Source organism: Ornithodoros turicata, chromosome 9 (genome assembly GCF_037126465.1).
Source record: "Ornithodoros turicata isolate Travis chromosome 9, ASM3712646v1, whole genome shotgun sequence".
NCBI classification, from domain to species: domain Eukaryota; kingdom Metazoa; phylum Arthropoda; class Arachnida; order Ixodida; family Argasidae; genus Ornithodoros; species Ornithodoros turicata.
In genome coordinates, this window is record NC_088209.1 from 10,637,297 (window position 1) to 10,654,037 (window position 16,741).

The following is a 16,741-nucleotide window of genomic DNA, read 5'->3' on the forward strand; positions in this document are numbered from 1 at the left end:
CTCAACTGCCCTGCATCTGCGTAATGCTATTTTGTGTTCCAAATAACTTGGAAGTAACTCGTTCTTTTTTTAAATAACTCAGCAACTGCGAGTTACATTTCAGGCTGAAGAACTTCGTTATTAACTTAGTTACATTTTTCACACGGTAACTTAACTTGTAACGAGTTATTTTCGACAGGTAACTTCTTAATCTATGATATACTCTCTCCATCTCCCTATGAAATCGTGCGTCAACTTTATGCTGGCATGACATTTTACGTGCAGGTTTCAAGTACCTTAGTGCGACACCATTCTTGCTTAGCTTTGAATGGCTCGACAAGAATCTTAAAAGTGGCTTGGAAAGGCGCTGTTCATATCGGTAACATACAGGATGTCCCACCTAAATGAGAACATACCTATTATATATATATATTTACTTTATATATATATACGAAGTGAAAATAGCCGAAGCTCTGTAGCTGCACGTTGAGCATATGTTTACAATTTGATCGTGCACTCCCAGCCAAGTACAGCTGTTTCGTCCTACTTGGGACTCTTCAGCCTGGCGTAGGGAAGTGACACGATCTTGGGTCGGCGCTAAAAGTGCGTCTCGGCGAGACGTCAATGTTCCACGGTGACGGCGCCACCTGTGGAGGCCGCAGTGCAAGCCAGCAAGTACATATACGAAGTGAAAATAGCCGAAGCTCTGTAGCTGCACGTTGAGCATATGTTTACAATTTGATCGTGCACTCCCGGCCAAGTACAGCTGTTTCCTCCTACTTGGGACTTGTCAGCCTGGCGTAGGGAAGTGACACGATCTTGGGTCGGCGCTAACAGTGCGTCTCGGCGAGACGTCAATGTACCGCAGTCGAGTACCGCGTCGAGTACCGCAGAGAAGGGTGTCAGAGAAGGCACAGCTTCGGTAGTTGATGGTGGTAACTGTCTTCTGACGCCGCCCGGTGCTGTCGCAGTCTCGTAAGTGCGTGTAACCTGCTTTGACTGACCAGGGTGTGTCTGATGGCTGCTCCTGATCGGCGTGGCCGCGATGGTGTTCTGCAACCTTCGTTCAGCTTGTGCTGACGGAGGTGGGAGTGCAGTAAAATTCATTAGTTATCTCTGTAGTTCTGGGATTTCTCGCAAAAGCTGGATGGAAGGCCCGTTCTGCTGTCTCGCTTCTGCGCAAAATCCCCAAATTAAAGAGTTAATTCATAAATTTGAGGTAACTAGTGATATTGCAGTTACATACTTTTTCCGTGAGAATGTTCGCATGGGCAAACAGGGTGTCCCAGCTAAGTGTATACAGATTTTTTAAAAATATATATAACACTTTTTCCAAGGTTAAATGAATTGCAATATAGCATATGCTAAAGGGCACTCCCTAGCAGGGCATTAGCAAAGTCCAAAGGCAATGCCTTAATTAACTTTCATTAATTAACTTGTTAATTATAAAAGCTACAAAGTTGTCCCAATGAGAACATCTGTTCCTTTCGGTCCCCTGATATCGTAGCCGTTTCCAGAACAAAAATCCGTTCGATAGATCGCCCGCAAAAAATTCGTGAAGGAAAGCCATTTTTTTCTTTATTTTGTTCATTGCGCTTCTTAGAAGACGCGTCTTTCCTTCATCCCCAATGTGAGAGGGAGAAAGAGCACACTATCGCCTCTCGCGTCCTGGAAAAAGATTAAAAGGAAACAGAACATGCAACTCAAGATAAGGCCAGTTCCGATAGAGTCACCCGATACATTTGTTTTTGTTTTGTTTCCGCAAGTTAAAGCTCATCTTCGACGCATGAGGCGGCACTGTGCTCCTTCCCCCTCTCACGTTGGGGATGAAGGAAGTACGCGTCTGCGAAGATGCGCAATGAACAAAATAAAGAAAAATGGCGTTCCTTCACTGATTTTTTGCGGGCGATCTATGGAACGAATATTTGTTCTGCAAACGGCTACGATATAAGGTGACCGAAAGGAACAGATGTTCTCGTTGGGACAACTTTGTAGCTTTTATAATTAACAAGTTAATTAATGAAAGTTAATTAAGACATTGCCTTTGGACTTTGCTAATGCCCTGCTAGGGAGTGCCCTTTAGCATATGCTATATTGCAATTGATTTAACCTTGGAAAAAGTTATATATATTTTTAAAAATCTGTATACACTTAGCTGGGACACCCTGTATATATCAACTGCAAAAACGCATATATTTTCCACTTCTAGTTTTCTTTTTCATAAAGATTTTGTAATAAAAATTATCTTCAACTGCGCGTACGCAGTGGAAGGAGGCAAAGGGCAGCTGGTCCTTCGTATATTGGAGAAGGGCCCCTTGATAATGCGGTCTGGCCCCGGGTGTACCGTGTCTTTAACTATACGGCCCAAAGGTCGCCAAATATTTTATTCTGAACCTTTGTTGCATACCAACACAAGCTCTTAGAAGCACTGATGTTACTGAACCGTTGTCTGCTGCACAACTGCCCACATACTGAAACCTTGTTGCAAATCACTATTAGCAAATGGAAATTCATTTTAGGGGTTGCAGGGTTGCATTCCCTGGCCACCGTCGTGGACCATACATCATCACCAAACTGTCGATTACCCATGTTGATACCACGGCATACTATCGTATCACACAATTATCTACGGTGCATTGTTATAAACTGTCGAGTTTGGAACAATAATAATAATAATGTTAACAACTAAAGACATTTCTCGTTCATTCTTTCAGACATATGTAAACTTTCATTGCACGACTTTCTGTAAGGCGGGTACTATGTCTCAGAGGAATTTTTACTGGACACCTCCCGGGTGGGTGTGGGACCAGTCTTCTGATTATTGGGTAAGTCTATTTATATGCGGTTGTGGGTGGTGCTGCTAGGGTATGGTCTTGTTCTTATATGGGCAGAATATCAACAACGCAGAAAATATCCAATAAGATAACGGAGTGTGAAAACAATTTCCCAATTTCTTTTACCATGAGACAGATATTAACTGAGGCTTGTTTAGCTTGTGCTTTCTGTGTTGCTCATGCACATTCAGTCTTGCCCTTAAACATCAAGAGAGTCCTACCGAAAATATTTTTGTTTAGGTTAGTGTTCGACTATAAGGTTTCAGTTCCGGTTCAGCTGCGGTAGGGAACTGTAGCGGTTCCAACAAGTTAATTGTAAACTGTTTGCTTCACGAACCGGTTCAGTAATATAAGCTTGCGCCATTCTGAATGTCGCGGTAGGCGAAATTAGCCGTGGTACGCAGTAGTAAGCGTTGAGCACGAGTTGCCCACAACTCACAGCTGGCCTGGACACCACTAAATTAGCAATTAGACCTAATTAGGACTTCCCAGAGTAACCGGCACCCTCCAGGGAGTCACACACTAATTGGGGAGCATATAACTCATGTCCGGACCCCACTGTGTGTTGTGGGTAACTGTTGTCATTAAAAAAATAGATAGAAATAGAGTGGAGAAAAGCAATTTATTCAAAAAGTAATGATGCCGTGTTGAAGAAACAGCTCCGGAGTGATCAGCAACCGCCACGTTGCTTGTTGACAGGCGGTAGTTGCAGAGATCGACGAGAGGTGGCCACGTAGTTGCAAGACATCACACCAGATGGCGCCGCCATCATAGCTCTACGCGAGAAACATGGGGCACAACAAAATACTAGCAGCTGGTAAACGTTGCAACACTGTTAAACAAGTCTGAACATGCATGTAGAAACACCGGGGAAAAGGCCCAACCGCAACTGCTAGACATGCGACAGCATGGGGAAAAGGCATAAAAGGATCGAGTAGGCCTCATGGCACAACAGCTAACACAAGGTGACAACCACAAAATGCTGGGCACACAACGCTAAACGTGCAACAACACAGAGAAAAGGCTTAGGACACACAATGGTACGAAACTCAATGGCTTGGTAGTCACTGCTAAATAAGTCTAAACATGCACGCAGAAGACACAGGGAATAAGGCCTAACCACTACAGCAAATGCTAGACATGCGACAGCACGGCTTAACATGAGTGCAATAACAAATGTGCAGACATAAGGAAAAACTGCTACGGAAAATCACTCACCTTTCCGCTGCAGCGACGGCGTGTCTGGTCCCGTCGACAGCCAAGCCTCAACTAACGCGAAGCGGTGATGGCGGAACGACCGATCACATGTGCTTACTCCAGAAGAGACAGCGGGCGAGTGATGCAAACGCCGCTGTACCGGCACTACGCATGCTCGTGCTCCTAGCGCCCTCAGTGCCGCCGCGTCCGCTGGCATCGACCGGTCATCTCCTTATGAGCATCCTTCTCCTCCCCCGTGAACACGTTGCTCGATTTGAAGCCCAAAACCACGGCCAGGTACTCGGAAAGTCTTAGTGGTGGTGCCCTCGGATAGCCGAATTTTATATTTCTGTTCAATTCGGTCGAAGCTGAGGCGTTCGTCTACGTGCTTGTTTATCGCATCCAGAAGTGCTTGGGGTGTAGCATAATAGCCAGGAGGCAGATGTACTTGCAAAGATTGAGGATGCCTGGGGGTTCATTGTGTCCCTCGACAGGCGTGAACCGCACCAGCTTCAAAAAGGGTTCTGGAACATGCAACTCGTTCGGCGTTTTCAGAGAGTAGACATTATCCGCAAATTCTAGTTAGGTGTCCAGCTTGTACGACTGGAAATAGTTGTTGAGTGTGTTACGTTGGGACGTGGTTTCCAGATTCAAAATGACGTCACGGAAAGCAAGGGGTGCGGTGTGCTGCTTCGCGTTCACTCGTTTTGGGAGGCTTCACCACACGCCCGGCTTCGCGCGATGTCAGCGGCGCGTTGAGCGCCTGTGTGAGTTGCGGGTCCAATTCCACAGCTTTCACATCTTCAACTAAGTCAAAGTCATATCGCCATTTATTGTATGTGAAACAAACATTAAATTCCGGAAGGGCTTTTCCCAAATCCCTCTTAAGATCCGAAGTGACGCGAAAAGTTCTCCCCGCTTCGACCGTGTCCTCGAAAGAGACCTCGATTTTCGCATCTTGCCTTTCATATGCAATCTAAAAAATCATTGCTTATGCTGAGGTCCATCAGATTGACTTTATAGCGATTACAAAGCTGAAGCGAACTATCGAAAGCTACCATGAAGGCATTGAGTTTATTCAATGGAAACTTATCCATGCTGGCATTCGAGAGGAGGTGGACATAGATGTCTGACGTCATTTCCCAATCTTTGCCACGTCGCTGCTCGGAACCCAATTGTCGTATTCTTTGTCGTAACCGAACCAGCGAACCAAGGAGAAGCTCTGGCCGTTCACTTTCTTCTTTCTCAGCATTTTCGTAACTGGCCAAGGCTTATTCATGTCTCGGGTTACGACGAGTACCTCCTCCGGGTAGAAAGAGCCGTCCTCTTTCTTACCCTGATAATCTTCCTGATGCACGACGGGAGGGGACGTCTCTCTCAGGCGGGAAACGGTGAAAATCTGAGGTGACCAACTCCCTTCCGAGCTCTTTTGAAAACCTTTTCTGTGCTGTAGGACCCTCACTTTATCCCCAACTTTCAGTTTCTTTTTCACGAAGGGTACGATGGGCTTTCCATTTATTTTATTGAACAGTTCCAATTTGTTTTCAGGCGTGACTTCGGACAGGCTGATGCCCAGCGTCCTGTGTTTGGTGTTGTTGTAGTCACGCACGATTTTGGGAAGCACTGAAATGAAGTGGTATTTCCGATTACTTTAAAAGATTATTCTGTCGTGTAAAAGCTTTATGACTCGTTCGGCTTGTGATGCTTTGATTATAGGAGAGAAGGTGGAATACATGACATACAAGACATTGTGTCGTGCCAGGTACTCCTTGACGATCTTGTAGAATTCCCCTCCTGTGTCGCAAAAGGTGGGTGAGGAATGTTACCTCTCCGAAACAGTCTTGTCATGGCCTTTTTTGCAGAGATCGACGAGAGGTGGCCACCTAGTATTTTGTATTTAGTATTTTGTAAGCCGACTTGTATTTTAAAAAGTCGGAGAGATCCATTTCCCACACGTCGTTTTTCTTGAGCACGATGATGCGTCTCCTCTTAAACTTCCTTCTCGCCGGATGGTATAGCGTGTAGGTGTCCAGCTTCTTGAGAATGGCGAGAGCCTTCTTTTTGCTCGAGTGCCACACTTTTCTATGGCGGTTCACTCCCCCCAGACCACCCTCTGGTTTCTCATATCCCTCCATAAGTTGTCAATGCAATTGAGGCTTGCTGCTTCTGCTGCTGAGGCTCGCGGAATTAGGCAGGGAAATCAGGCGCAACAGTTTCGATACTTTGGGGAACTAGGAAGGTCTCTTCCCTTTTTTTAAGTTGCAACAAATAATTGACGACTTCGTAAACGGAGGAGTGCCTGATGGGCTTGCTCAAAACGAAGACGCAACCCTCGTGATCCCAGGAAATAACCTTCTTTAATTCTGAGACGACCATTTCTGCTTCTTCTCTGTCAACTTCCTCGTCGTCAACCTCTAGAGAGAGGAGCGAAAGGTCAAATTCATTTGTAGCGCCGGACGTGTTTTTTTTTATTGTTGCAGGGATGAATCGATACTGCTTGAGTATGCGATACAGTGCCTGCAGTATGAGCTTCACTTTGATGTCGTCACTCTCCTTCACGGAAAGAATGTTTCTGATGGAGCCGGTCACTTCAACTCTCTTGGCCATTGGCAAAAAGGTTCAACACATTGGAAATCAAGAGAGCAACCACCAACGAAAGAACGCCCTGGCCTCGCTGCTGAGACAGCACTTCAAATGTTGCGGATTCTTGTGAATCTTTTTGTTGGCATGGTGAGAACCCTGAATGAACAGATCGGTCCCCTCCTTCAAGGAATCGGCGTCGGTCATGTCCCCAAGAACACGCTGACATCCCGGCTGATCCTGAGGATGTCACTGTGGGACAGAAATGACATCCTGGGAATATCAACACAGGATCCTCGATTTGTTAGAAAAGTGTTAGAATGAGACCCCAGAAATGATACTAGAGACACTGAGGGGATGAGGCGGCGCTGTGCCCCTTCACCCTCTCACACTGGGGATGAAGGAAACACGCATCTCCAAAGATGCGCAATGAACACAATAAAGCAAAAATGGTGTTCCTTCAGAAATTTTTTGCTGATGATCTACGGAACGGATTTTTGTTCTGAAAATGGCTACGCTATCAGGTGAACAGATGTTCTCATTGGAACAACTTTGTAGCTATTACAATTAAAAAGTTAATTATTGAAAGTTAATTACAACAATGTCTTAGGAGTTTGCTAATGCCCTCCTAACGAGTGCCCTTCAGCATGTGCTATATTGCAATTGATTTCATCGCGGAAAAAGTGATATATATACATTTAAAAAAATATATTCACACTTTGCTTGGACACCCTGTTTATTGCTTGTCTTGCGAAATTCCGCATGTGCGAATGTCCTCCTAGCATCTCAGTCAACATGAAGGGTGAGGTATATAAGTTTAATTCAATTTCATGTATTAGCAACACTGCAGTGATGTATTTCCTTAGATTATTAGGTTACAACCGTAGGCACCTGTTTCCTACTTAGTTGGTTCGACAAATCCATCGAAAGTCAAGCACGCGCTGTAATATGCCAGCATTGTTTTTGTATCTTCCAAGAAGATGCTCCTTGTAGCACCCCATCACGGACATTGGTGAATTGGGTGTTAATGGCAACAAGATGACGACGACAATGACGATGGTATTCCTCTACATGAGTCCTGACCGGCGATGATGGAATGTCCAAGCGGACAGATGGTCGTGGCCTCACGGTCGGACAGTGCCGCTAGAAATGGCTACCATGCGCAGTGCCAGCAGCTGCAGAGGCACGCCTTCATCCTCATCCACGGGCCGCCACATCACTCACCCTCAGACGCGGAGCGGTGCATGAGGTTGAGGTCCGCATCGATACCATCCTATCCCTATCCCGCACGAGCACGATTTTACGGCTTTCCTGCACGGAACCACCATCTACTCGAAGCTTGACTTGGTACGAGCCTACCATCAGATTCCGGTTGCCGAAGAGGACATTCCGAAGACAGCCATTACTACACCTTTTGGCTTGTTCGAGTTTCTTCGTATGCCCTTTGGCCTCCGCAACGCCGCCCAGTCGTTTCAACGCTTCATTGACGCCGTCACACGTGGCCTCTCATTTACATTCGCGTATATCGACGATATTCTTGTTGCGAGTTCCTCCTACGAAGAACACCTCGACCATCTCCGGCAGCTTTTCGCCCGCCTTTCCGACCACGGCATTATTATCAACGTCCTCTACATTTGGTGACCCGGACAAAGAACATCACGTCCGGAGCAATTCGGCCCTTCACCATCCCAAATTTCTGACCACGCCATCGAGCAGCACTACCTCCGGCACACATGGCCCACCTTCACTCCTACCGCACTCTTCGCTCTCTCTCACGTACGCTTCTCTCTTCGCTCAAGTCTTCTCACGCTTCTCACTGCCGGCCGCGACACTCGAGCCTTGCGCTCACCTGCTGGTTGCGGCAGTCGCGGCAGCCGACGCCTTGGCACGCTTAAGCCCGTCTCGGCACCTCACTCACTCCACCTGGGACTATCGAGCTTCGACTCCCGTGCCGGTCGCGGCACCCCAGGACCACGCCACCGAGCGCCTCACTCTCTCTGCGACGGATCGCTGTTCCCGTCCACACCTACCACAAGGATGACCTACACACGGATGCTCTCCCCGTCTTCATCCTCACTGAAGTGCCGCCAACGTGTGCCGTGCCCCTGTTCCCTGCTCTTGCGATGCGTCCGCAACGCATCTGACGGCCGGGGGACCCCTGTAGCGGACGACGACGACGATGGCCACGCGCGTGGAGCACCGGCTTCAGTTCCACCGGCGCGGCCGTGGAGATAGGCCACCGTCATCGCCTCTCCGTGGCATACCATCATCGCCGGTCGGGGCTCATGTGGAGGAAGACCACCGTCCTCTACACCATGAAGAGGGGAATGAGGACGAATCGTGGATGGTGGACGGCTGGACAGACGGCTTGTGATTTTGGCTGTTGATGCAGCACCAGCAGGATGGCGGGAACAAGAGCGCTGCGATCCTGGCAGGTTCCCGAGAGATGAGGTGTGAGTGCTGAGTGGTTGCTGATTGCGTTCAGTGGCTGCTGATTCCGTTGAGTGCGTTGAGTTGCTGAGCGTTGATTGTTGCTGGGTGGGCGTCAGTACCATGGCCGGTACGTAAGCGTGGATGCTGTTTGTCGTCTGAGAAGTGCCTGGGAGGACCACCGTGAAGCAGGTGAAGGGCGGAAACTCAGCTTACTGTGGTCTCCCTGCGGGTACCCAGTGGAACAGTGGTCCCGGTGCGCCTTGCCTGCTAGAGGGGGGTTCACTGCTGGTCTGCCGAAAAATTTAGGTTCTTACATGGCCGAATTACACCGAACATGGTGTTCGTTGTTCGGGTCACCAAACGTGCTCATATGCTTTTCGTTCTGCTAGTGGCCGCTACTCGCCTCGTGAGATTCGGCAGTTGTCCTACCTGGCAGAATTCTGCACGCAGATCCAGTATGTGCAGGGAAGCGCCAACGATCCAGCTGATGCCCTCAGCCGCATCGCGCTGCTCTCTGTACGTGCCACATCCGTCTCGCCGGAAAACGTCGCATCCGCTCAAGCCTCCGACCAAGAGCTCCTCCGACTCCGTGAGATGCAGTCGCCTTCCCTAAGGCTGGAGGACATTCTGCTTCCTCGCACGGACATCACACCCCAGTAAACCATAGACGTCTAGGAGATGTCCTAGGAGAAATACAAATTGTTGGAGTACGTTCATCAAGTGTAGCATGGCGTATGACGTTTGCAACGGTGACAACGTCTTTGCAGTTAGCTTGTGAGTCTGCAAACGACGTCAGCGTATACCTGTGAACGTTCCTGACACCCCATCTTGGCAAATATCGTGTTTTTAACTCAAGCTACCGCGTATACTGTGATTGCTTGGTAAATAAGGTAGTAAACCCCAAAAGTTTCCCTCTTGCTTATGTCATGCCACTAGGGGTCACGTGCCCTAGATGTCTTCGAAAAATAACGCGCGCTTGCTCCTTTCTTTTTACATCTATGAGATGTCCCAAGGATATAGAAAGTAAGATATTTTTGAAAGTCACATTGTGGACGTACAGGTAACGTCGCATAGACGTGGCGGACATATGCGACATGTGCGACCTTTGTAGGACGTACCTGAGATATTTCTGGTTTACTGGGGCTGTGCTGCGACACTTCGACCGGCCGTGCAAGACCTTTTGTGCCAGCAGAGCTCCGGCGCGCAATCTTTGCTTCCATTCACGACTTGTCCCACCCCGGCGCCCGACCTACTCAGAAACTCATCGCCGAGCGCTACGTGTGGCCATCCATGAATACGGACATTCGAGCTTGGGTGAGGTGCTGCGTCACTTGTCAGCGCTCAAAGATCAAGCGTCACGCCATCACCCCGCTTGGCAAGTTCGCGCCGCCCGACGGCCGCTTCGATTCCGTCTATCTTGACATAGTTGGTCGTCTTCCCATCTCGCGCGGATACCGGTACCCTCTCACGGCCATTGACCGGTTCACCCGCTGGTCAGAGGCTACGCCCATCACCGACACAACCGCCGAAATCGTAGCCGCCACCTTCCTAAGCAGTTGGATCGCCCGTTTCGGTGTGCCCTCACGACTAACAACAGACCGAGGTCCTCAATTTGAAAGCCGCCTTTTCACTGCCTTCACCAATCTACTTGGCACCTCGCGCGTAAGAACAACTTCATACCACCCTGCGTCCAACGGTTTGGTGGAGAGGTTTCATCGGCACCTCAAGGCTGCCTTGATGGCGCATCGGGTCCGCTCCCACTGGACAGATGCCTTACCCCTAGTGCTTCTCGGCGTTTCTGCCTTCAAGGCCGACCTTGGCTGCAGTCCAGCGCAGCTCGTCTACGGCTGCAGCCTGCGCCTCCCCGCCGAATTCTTCGTCGAGTCAAGCTCGCCCTCCACCCCTTCCGAGCTCCTCGACCGCCTCCATGGTGTCTTCGACAGCCTCCGCCCCGTACTCACCCGTGCCAACTCCTCCTGCAAGCCCTACGTCCCGCAACAACTTGCCACTGCCACCCATGTTTTCCTCCGCATCGACGGAGTTAAGCCATCCCTTGTTCCCCCCTATACTGGTCCCCTACCCGTTCTGCACCGCTCTGACAAAACCTTCCGCATACTCATCAACGGACGGGAAGAGACAGCCAGCCTGGACAGGCTTAAGCCCGCCTTCCTGGAGAATGCGGACCCTTTCGTCTCGTCACTCTCGAACACTACAGACTTCGACCGTACACCTTCGCCCATAGACTGCCAGGCCCGAGCACGCAAAACCGTCACCTGGTCCGATCGTTCCTCGCCGTTTTCAGCGGGGGGGCTCTATATCGGCGCTTTCAGCCGCCGGACAAGAAGCCGACGAGACAGCAGCGCCACCCGGCGCGAGCTTAACATTCTGGCTCGCAGCTTCTCATCCTCACGGACGTTCAGTCCAGTCCAGCCTTCGGACAATAAACTACTGTTTCCAAACTTGAAATACACTCTCATTCCTACAACCCCATCATGGACGAGGATGCAATGACACTTTGGGGACGTCCTCAGGTCGTCCTCAGCGCTCTTGAGGATCGTAGACGACGATGAGTAGACCCCGGATTTCTAGGCAATGCCTACTTTTTTTCTTGTGAATCTAATAGTAGCTTTCTGATGCAGGAGCACTAGTTAGGTGATAAGGACGCCAGTAATATGGGTCTTATTTCGCCTAAAAATGCCTATTTCGACGTAAGCGCCTATTTCTGAGTTCCTGCCTAAAAGAGCAACTATGCCCCAAAAAATGCCTAAAATGGCATTTCCTTGACGATTATTCTTTGTTTCAACGCGCTCGGAGATGAAATGGACACTGCTGTCGGTACTCCAACGCGTTCGAGAACGAGAAAGAACGGACGCCGCTCGCGCGTCGTCGGCACCGGCTTGTCTGCAGACGCACATCTGCAACGCAAGTTCAAACCTCGCAACATGCCGAAGGTGAAGTCAAGCAAGCGGAAGCTGATAAATTCTTGGATTGAAAAGTTCGATTGCTACACCACCGATGGGGATGTAGCATTCTGTCAGCCGTGTGGGAGAAAAGTAAGTTGCGTCCTAGTGGCATCCCAATTTAGAGGGTTGACTGATTGGTTAAAGCTGAGACCAACTGCACATCATTTGTGCCAGACAGCGAAGTTATTTTGACCCGCTTGCTGGCTGATCGTTCATGAAAGCTCATATCAATGCAGGTCGCATGCGAGAAAAAATGTCACCCGGACCAGCACGCTGCCACAGCCACCCATACGTTCAATTGTGGCAAAGACCTCCCGTCCACGTCGCGGCAAAGCTTCCTCAAGGACTCCGCGCCAGATGCAATAAAAAAAGTGCTCTACACGCTGATTCGTGCACAGCACTTGTGGCAGCGAATATTCCGTGGACCAAGCTTGAGAATCCTGTTTTCAGGTGTTTCTTGGAAAAATACTGCAACACAAAAATTCCATGCGAGTCCACACTGAGAAAAAACTATTTGGGATATACGTACGAGGAAGTGCTTTCCAACATTCGGTCTGAGGTAGGAGACTCCAGCATTTGGATTTCAGTGTACGAGACGACGGATGCCAATGGTAGATACATTGCGAACATGGTAATTGGGAAGTTAGAATCGCAGAAACCGACTCGACCATTCCTGATTGCTAGCAAGCCACTGGAGAAAACGAACGGCAATACAGTGGCATACTTCGTCAACACGTCACTGCTCCTGTACACTGATGCCTGCATGCACCGCGCTGCCACGCTGCTAAAGGTCTTCTTCCCGAGAATGACGCACGTCACATGCCTCGCACACGCACTCCACCGAGTTGCAGAAGAAGTGAGAACCAATTTCACAGAAGTCAATCAACTCGTCTCATCAAAAAGGTGTTAAAAAGGTGTTCCTGAAAGCCCCCGCTAGAGTTCAGGCATTTAAGGACAAGCTGCCTGACATACCACTTCCTCCTGAACCCATTTTGACCCGATGGGGTACGTGGCTGAAGACAGTGGACTACTTCCACAGCCACTTTGAAGGCCTGCGCTCTGTGATTCTCGAGTTCTCGAGAGATGAAGCAGAGAGCGTAAGGCGTGCACAGGACATCTTTGAGCTGGCGAAGCTTCCTGGAGAACTGGCGCACATTTCGGCGAACGACGTGTTCATAGCTGACAGCATCAGGCGACTGGAGACTTCCGGTCAAGCACTCTGCGATGCTCTGTCGACGACGTCATTCAGGTTCCTCAACACATTCGCTATGAACGTGGATTTACCGCACATGGAGGGAGCACTTAAAATACACGAAAAGGATATTGGAAACAAAAAGGTTCAGGGGAAGACATGCTGCGTGTGTAAGCGTTGCGTGAAGAAAAAGAAGAGACAGGGTCTCTAGAGAAATGCATCTCTCTTATTTACATGTCGTCCTATAGATCCGAACTGTGTTCCCAATACAGATTAACCTGGATAAAGTTCGACTCCTTTTTTGTCGGTCTCTCTGCCGCTAAGCTGCCGTCGAGCGTCTTCGCCTTGTCCTGGCACATTTCTTGGTGTGCTTCAACCATTCCAGGTGCGGATATGAAAGGCTTCCTCCACGATACCACGAATAAATTCACGAAGTTCTTCGTTTTTTGTCTTTTCCTAGCGACGACGAGAAACACAGGATAATAAACCACACATTACGTTTTCCATGTATTGGTCAGAATGATATCGCGAGCGCAGCCAGCGCTGCCTTTATAGAGCATTTTCAAATAAACACGCACAAAGAAAAGAGAGCGAAACCGAAACGGAGAAGCAACCGGTTGCTTCTAGGAGTGCGAGCGTGCAGTGCACGGAGAGAGCGAAACTGAAACGGGGAGCGTCCACGAGCAGATGACCGCTTGATGCCGGCCAGCTGTGGCGGCGCTAGTAGCGCGCGCGCGCATGTGTAGCGCCAGTAGAGCGGTGCTTGCGTCACTCACCCGCTGGCTCTCGTGGAGTGAGGACGTGTGGTCAGTCGCTCCGCCGACCCCGCATCAGTTGAGGCTTTGCTGTCGATGGGAGCAGACCCTCAGTCGCAGCGGGGGAAGGTGATTGTTCCGGAGCCTTTTCTCCCTTGTTTGCACATTTTTTTACCGCGTTCGTGTCAAGCCGTTTCTCCATACTGTCGCCTGTTTCGCATTTGCCGTAGTGGTTAGGCCTGATTCCCTGTGTTTTGTACGCGCATGTATAGATTTGTTTAGCAGTGACTTCCACACCTTTGAGTTTCGTAGCATTGTGCGTCCTAAGCCTTTTCTCTGTGTTGTCTCACGTTTAGCATTGTATGCCTAGAATTTTTTGGTTGTCATCTCGCGTTAGCTGTTGTGCGGTTAGGCCTACTTGATCCTCTTAAGCCTTTTCTTCGTGCTGTCGCATTTAGCATTTGCAGTAGCGGTTAGGCCTTTTCCCCGGTGGTTTGTACGCGCATGTTTAGACTTGTTTAACAGTGTCTTCTTTGTTGCAACTTTTACCAGTTGCTAGTATTTTGTTGTTCTCTGTCTTTCTGCCATAGAGCAATGACGGTGGCGCCATCTGGTGTGACGGCCGCCAACTAGGTGCCACCTGCCGGCGATCTTTGCAACTACTGGCCGTCAACAAGCAGCATGGCGGTCGCTGGTCATGCGGGCGTTCTCGAGTGGTTTCTTTGACAGAGCATCATTTATTTTCGAATTGTTTCTCTCCACTGTATTTCTATCTACTTTTCCTTTTTTATGACCACAAGTTGCCGGCAACACACAGTGTGGTCTGGACACGAGTTGGCTGCTCCCCAGTTAGTGTGGCGACTCCCTGGAGGGTGCTGATTACTGTGGAGCGTCCTAATTAACTCTAATTGCTTATTTAATCGTCTTCATATCAGCTGTGCGTTGTGGTCAGGTCGTGGTCAACGCTTAGTACTCTCCTAGTAACGTTAACTACTAGTAGTACTAGTACGCTAGAGCAATAACTACTTGTTGCTGCGCAACATTTTATTTCTTATACACCTAATTTTCTATGGTGGACTGGGACAAGAGGCTGCAATGCTCACGGCGGATTTTTGAAATGGTTTCACATGGAGGATGGGGATCATCACTATTATGTCATATATTCTCCTCCTATCACTATCAGAATTAACTGCCAATTAGAATTTATTTTGAGATGTTGAGAACAGGGGCTGTACAATTATTTGACACTTTGCATATTTTTTATTATAATTGAAAATCGCATGCCATGCTTTCGTAGCAAATAATAAATGCAAGTTTGATAACACCAACTATCAATTTGCATTATATCACCCCTATAACATGTAACTCATTACGTAGTGATTGGTCCTCAGCGTACTAAACGGTGATGCTCTGCTCATGTACCAATGGCGAAGACCACTGCAATCTGCTCAAAATAAGCCCCACCATAGTAACCCTGTGAATTAAGAGAGTGAGAGAGAGAGAACTAAGCAAAAGATTAGTATACTGGAGAGCCATTGCAGCTTCCATTTCTCTTCATTGGAAGGACTCCTCATTTTAGCCCCGGTCCTGGAAGTTACTTTTCAGGGCAGCAAGTGGTTACTGAACATCACAAATGGCTCTCAAAATGCTACAATCTACCTATGCTATATAACTGCACGTTTTGAAACTCCGCATTCATCATCTCAAAATTAAGTTGTTGTTGTTGGTGGTGCTGCATCTTATGCGTGTCACCAGACACATCTTACTGCAGTGCCTGGCGAACTCAGCGCGAACTCAGCGCGGGAAGGGGTGGCGCTCCTCTATGTTACTACAGCTCATTTTACAGTGGTAGCTGTTAACGGGAAGGTATCTGGAAATCACTGTAGCTGTATTACCAAACCCTCGGTTTCGATTTGGTCTGGACCTCGCGTCGAGCTGTACACTGCCCCCCTTCGAAGACGCGACCCTCGGTCGTGGCAGGTCAGGGACACCAGGGGGCAGCAGGGAAGGTGGAGGTCTGCAACAACGCAGATGGCGTCAAGACGAGTGGATCATGTAGGCGTAGTGACGTGCGACGTTGAAAGTTGACTGATGAGGTGACGATGGGAATGACTGGCCAAAGGATGAAGAGTATGCTGTGCTGCCATACGAAACAGTGCGGTCTCGGTTCGTGTTCTCCTGGCAAGCTGCTACCGCTGGCGTCATTGGTCTTAGGGGCGGGGGTTCCGACGTCTTGCGTTTCGGCGTCGTACGTTCCGGTTCCGTGATTCCTGGCTTCGGGGCTGGGGCGTTGATGGCCGCGGCAGCAGCGCTCGGGCTGCAGGACGGCCCGCAGCAACCTCCACCAAATGTAAGGCAGCAAAGCGTCACCATGATGCGTCCGTTTCCCAGTAAACCATTCATATCCACTGGACGTCCCTATAAGGTCGCGCTTTGTCCTGGATATCTGGACAACCATGCGATATCTAATGGATGTCCCAGAACGACATTCGCGTTTCGTTTTTTTTGTAGTAAATAACAGATGTCCTTGGTACATCTGCAGGATATCGTGGTTTGGATATTTGACTGTAGGAAGCAGCTTGGAGATCCCTGGGATATCCATGGAGATCCAGTACTCGAATATTGAGCACTGGCTGAATGTCACAGGAACGTCTCCAGGACGTCGCCCGGAGATATACGGATAAATGTTAAGTTTATGACATCTTGCTTCAACAGCCACAGTTTTGTTTTTGCTGAAAGCAAGAAAAACTTCTATCAACGCTAACTGGATATGAGGGCACAAGTAAAATCGCTATATACTTTTATCGT

At 48.9% G+C, this 16,741-nt stretch overlaps 1 protein-coding gene across 3 annotated transcripts in view; it reads left to right on the top strand.

Moving 5' to 3' along the window:
* Nucleotides 1–16,741, top strand: part of LOC135369302 (uncharacterized) — a 98,483-nt gene that overhangs the window by 44,692 nt on the left and 37,050 nt on the right. For 2 of the 3 annotated variants that reach the window (XM_064602898.1, XM_064602899.1), the window contains one exon: nt 2,694–2,804. The exons of the other annotated variant lie outside the window; for it this stretch is intronic. In XM_064602898.1, coding sequence (XP_064458968.1) covers nt 2,694–2,804 — 111 coding nt within the window. The remainder of the gene's footprint in view (nt 1–2,693; nt 2,805–16,741) is intronic. 3 annotated transcript variants of the gene reach the window in all.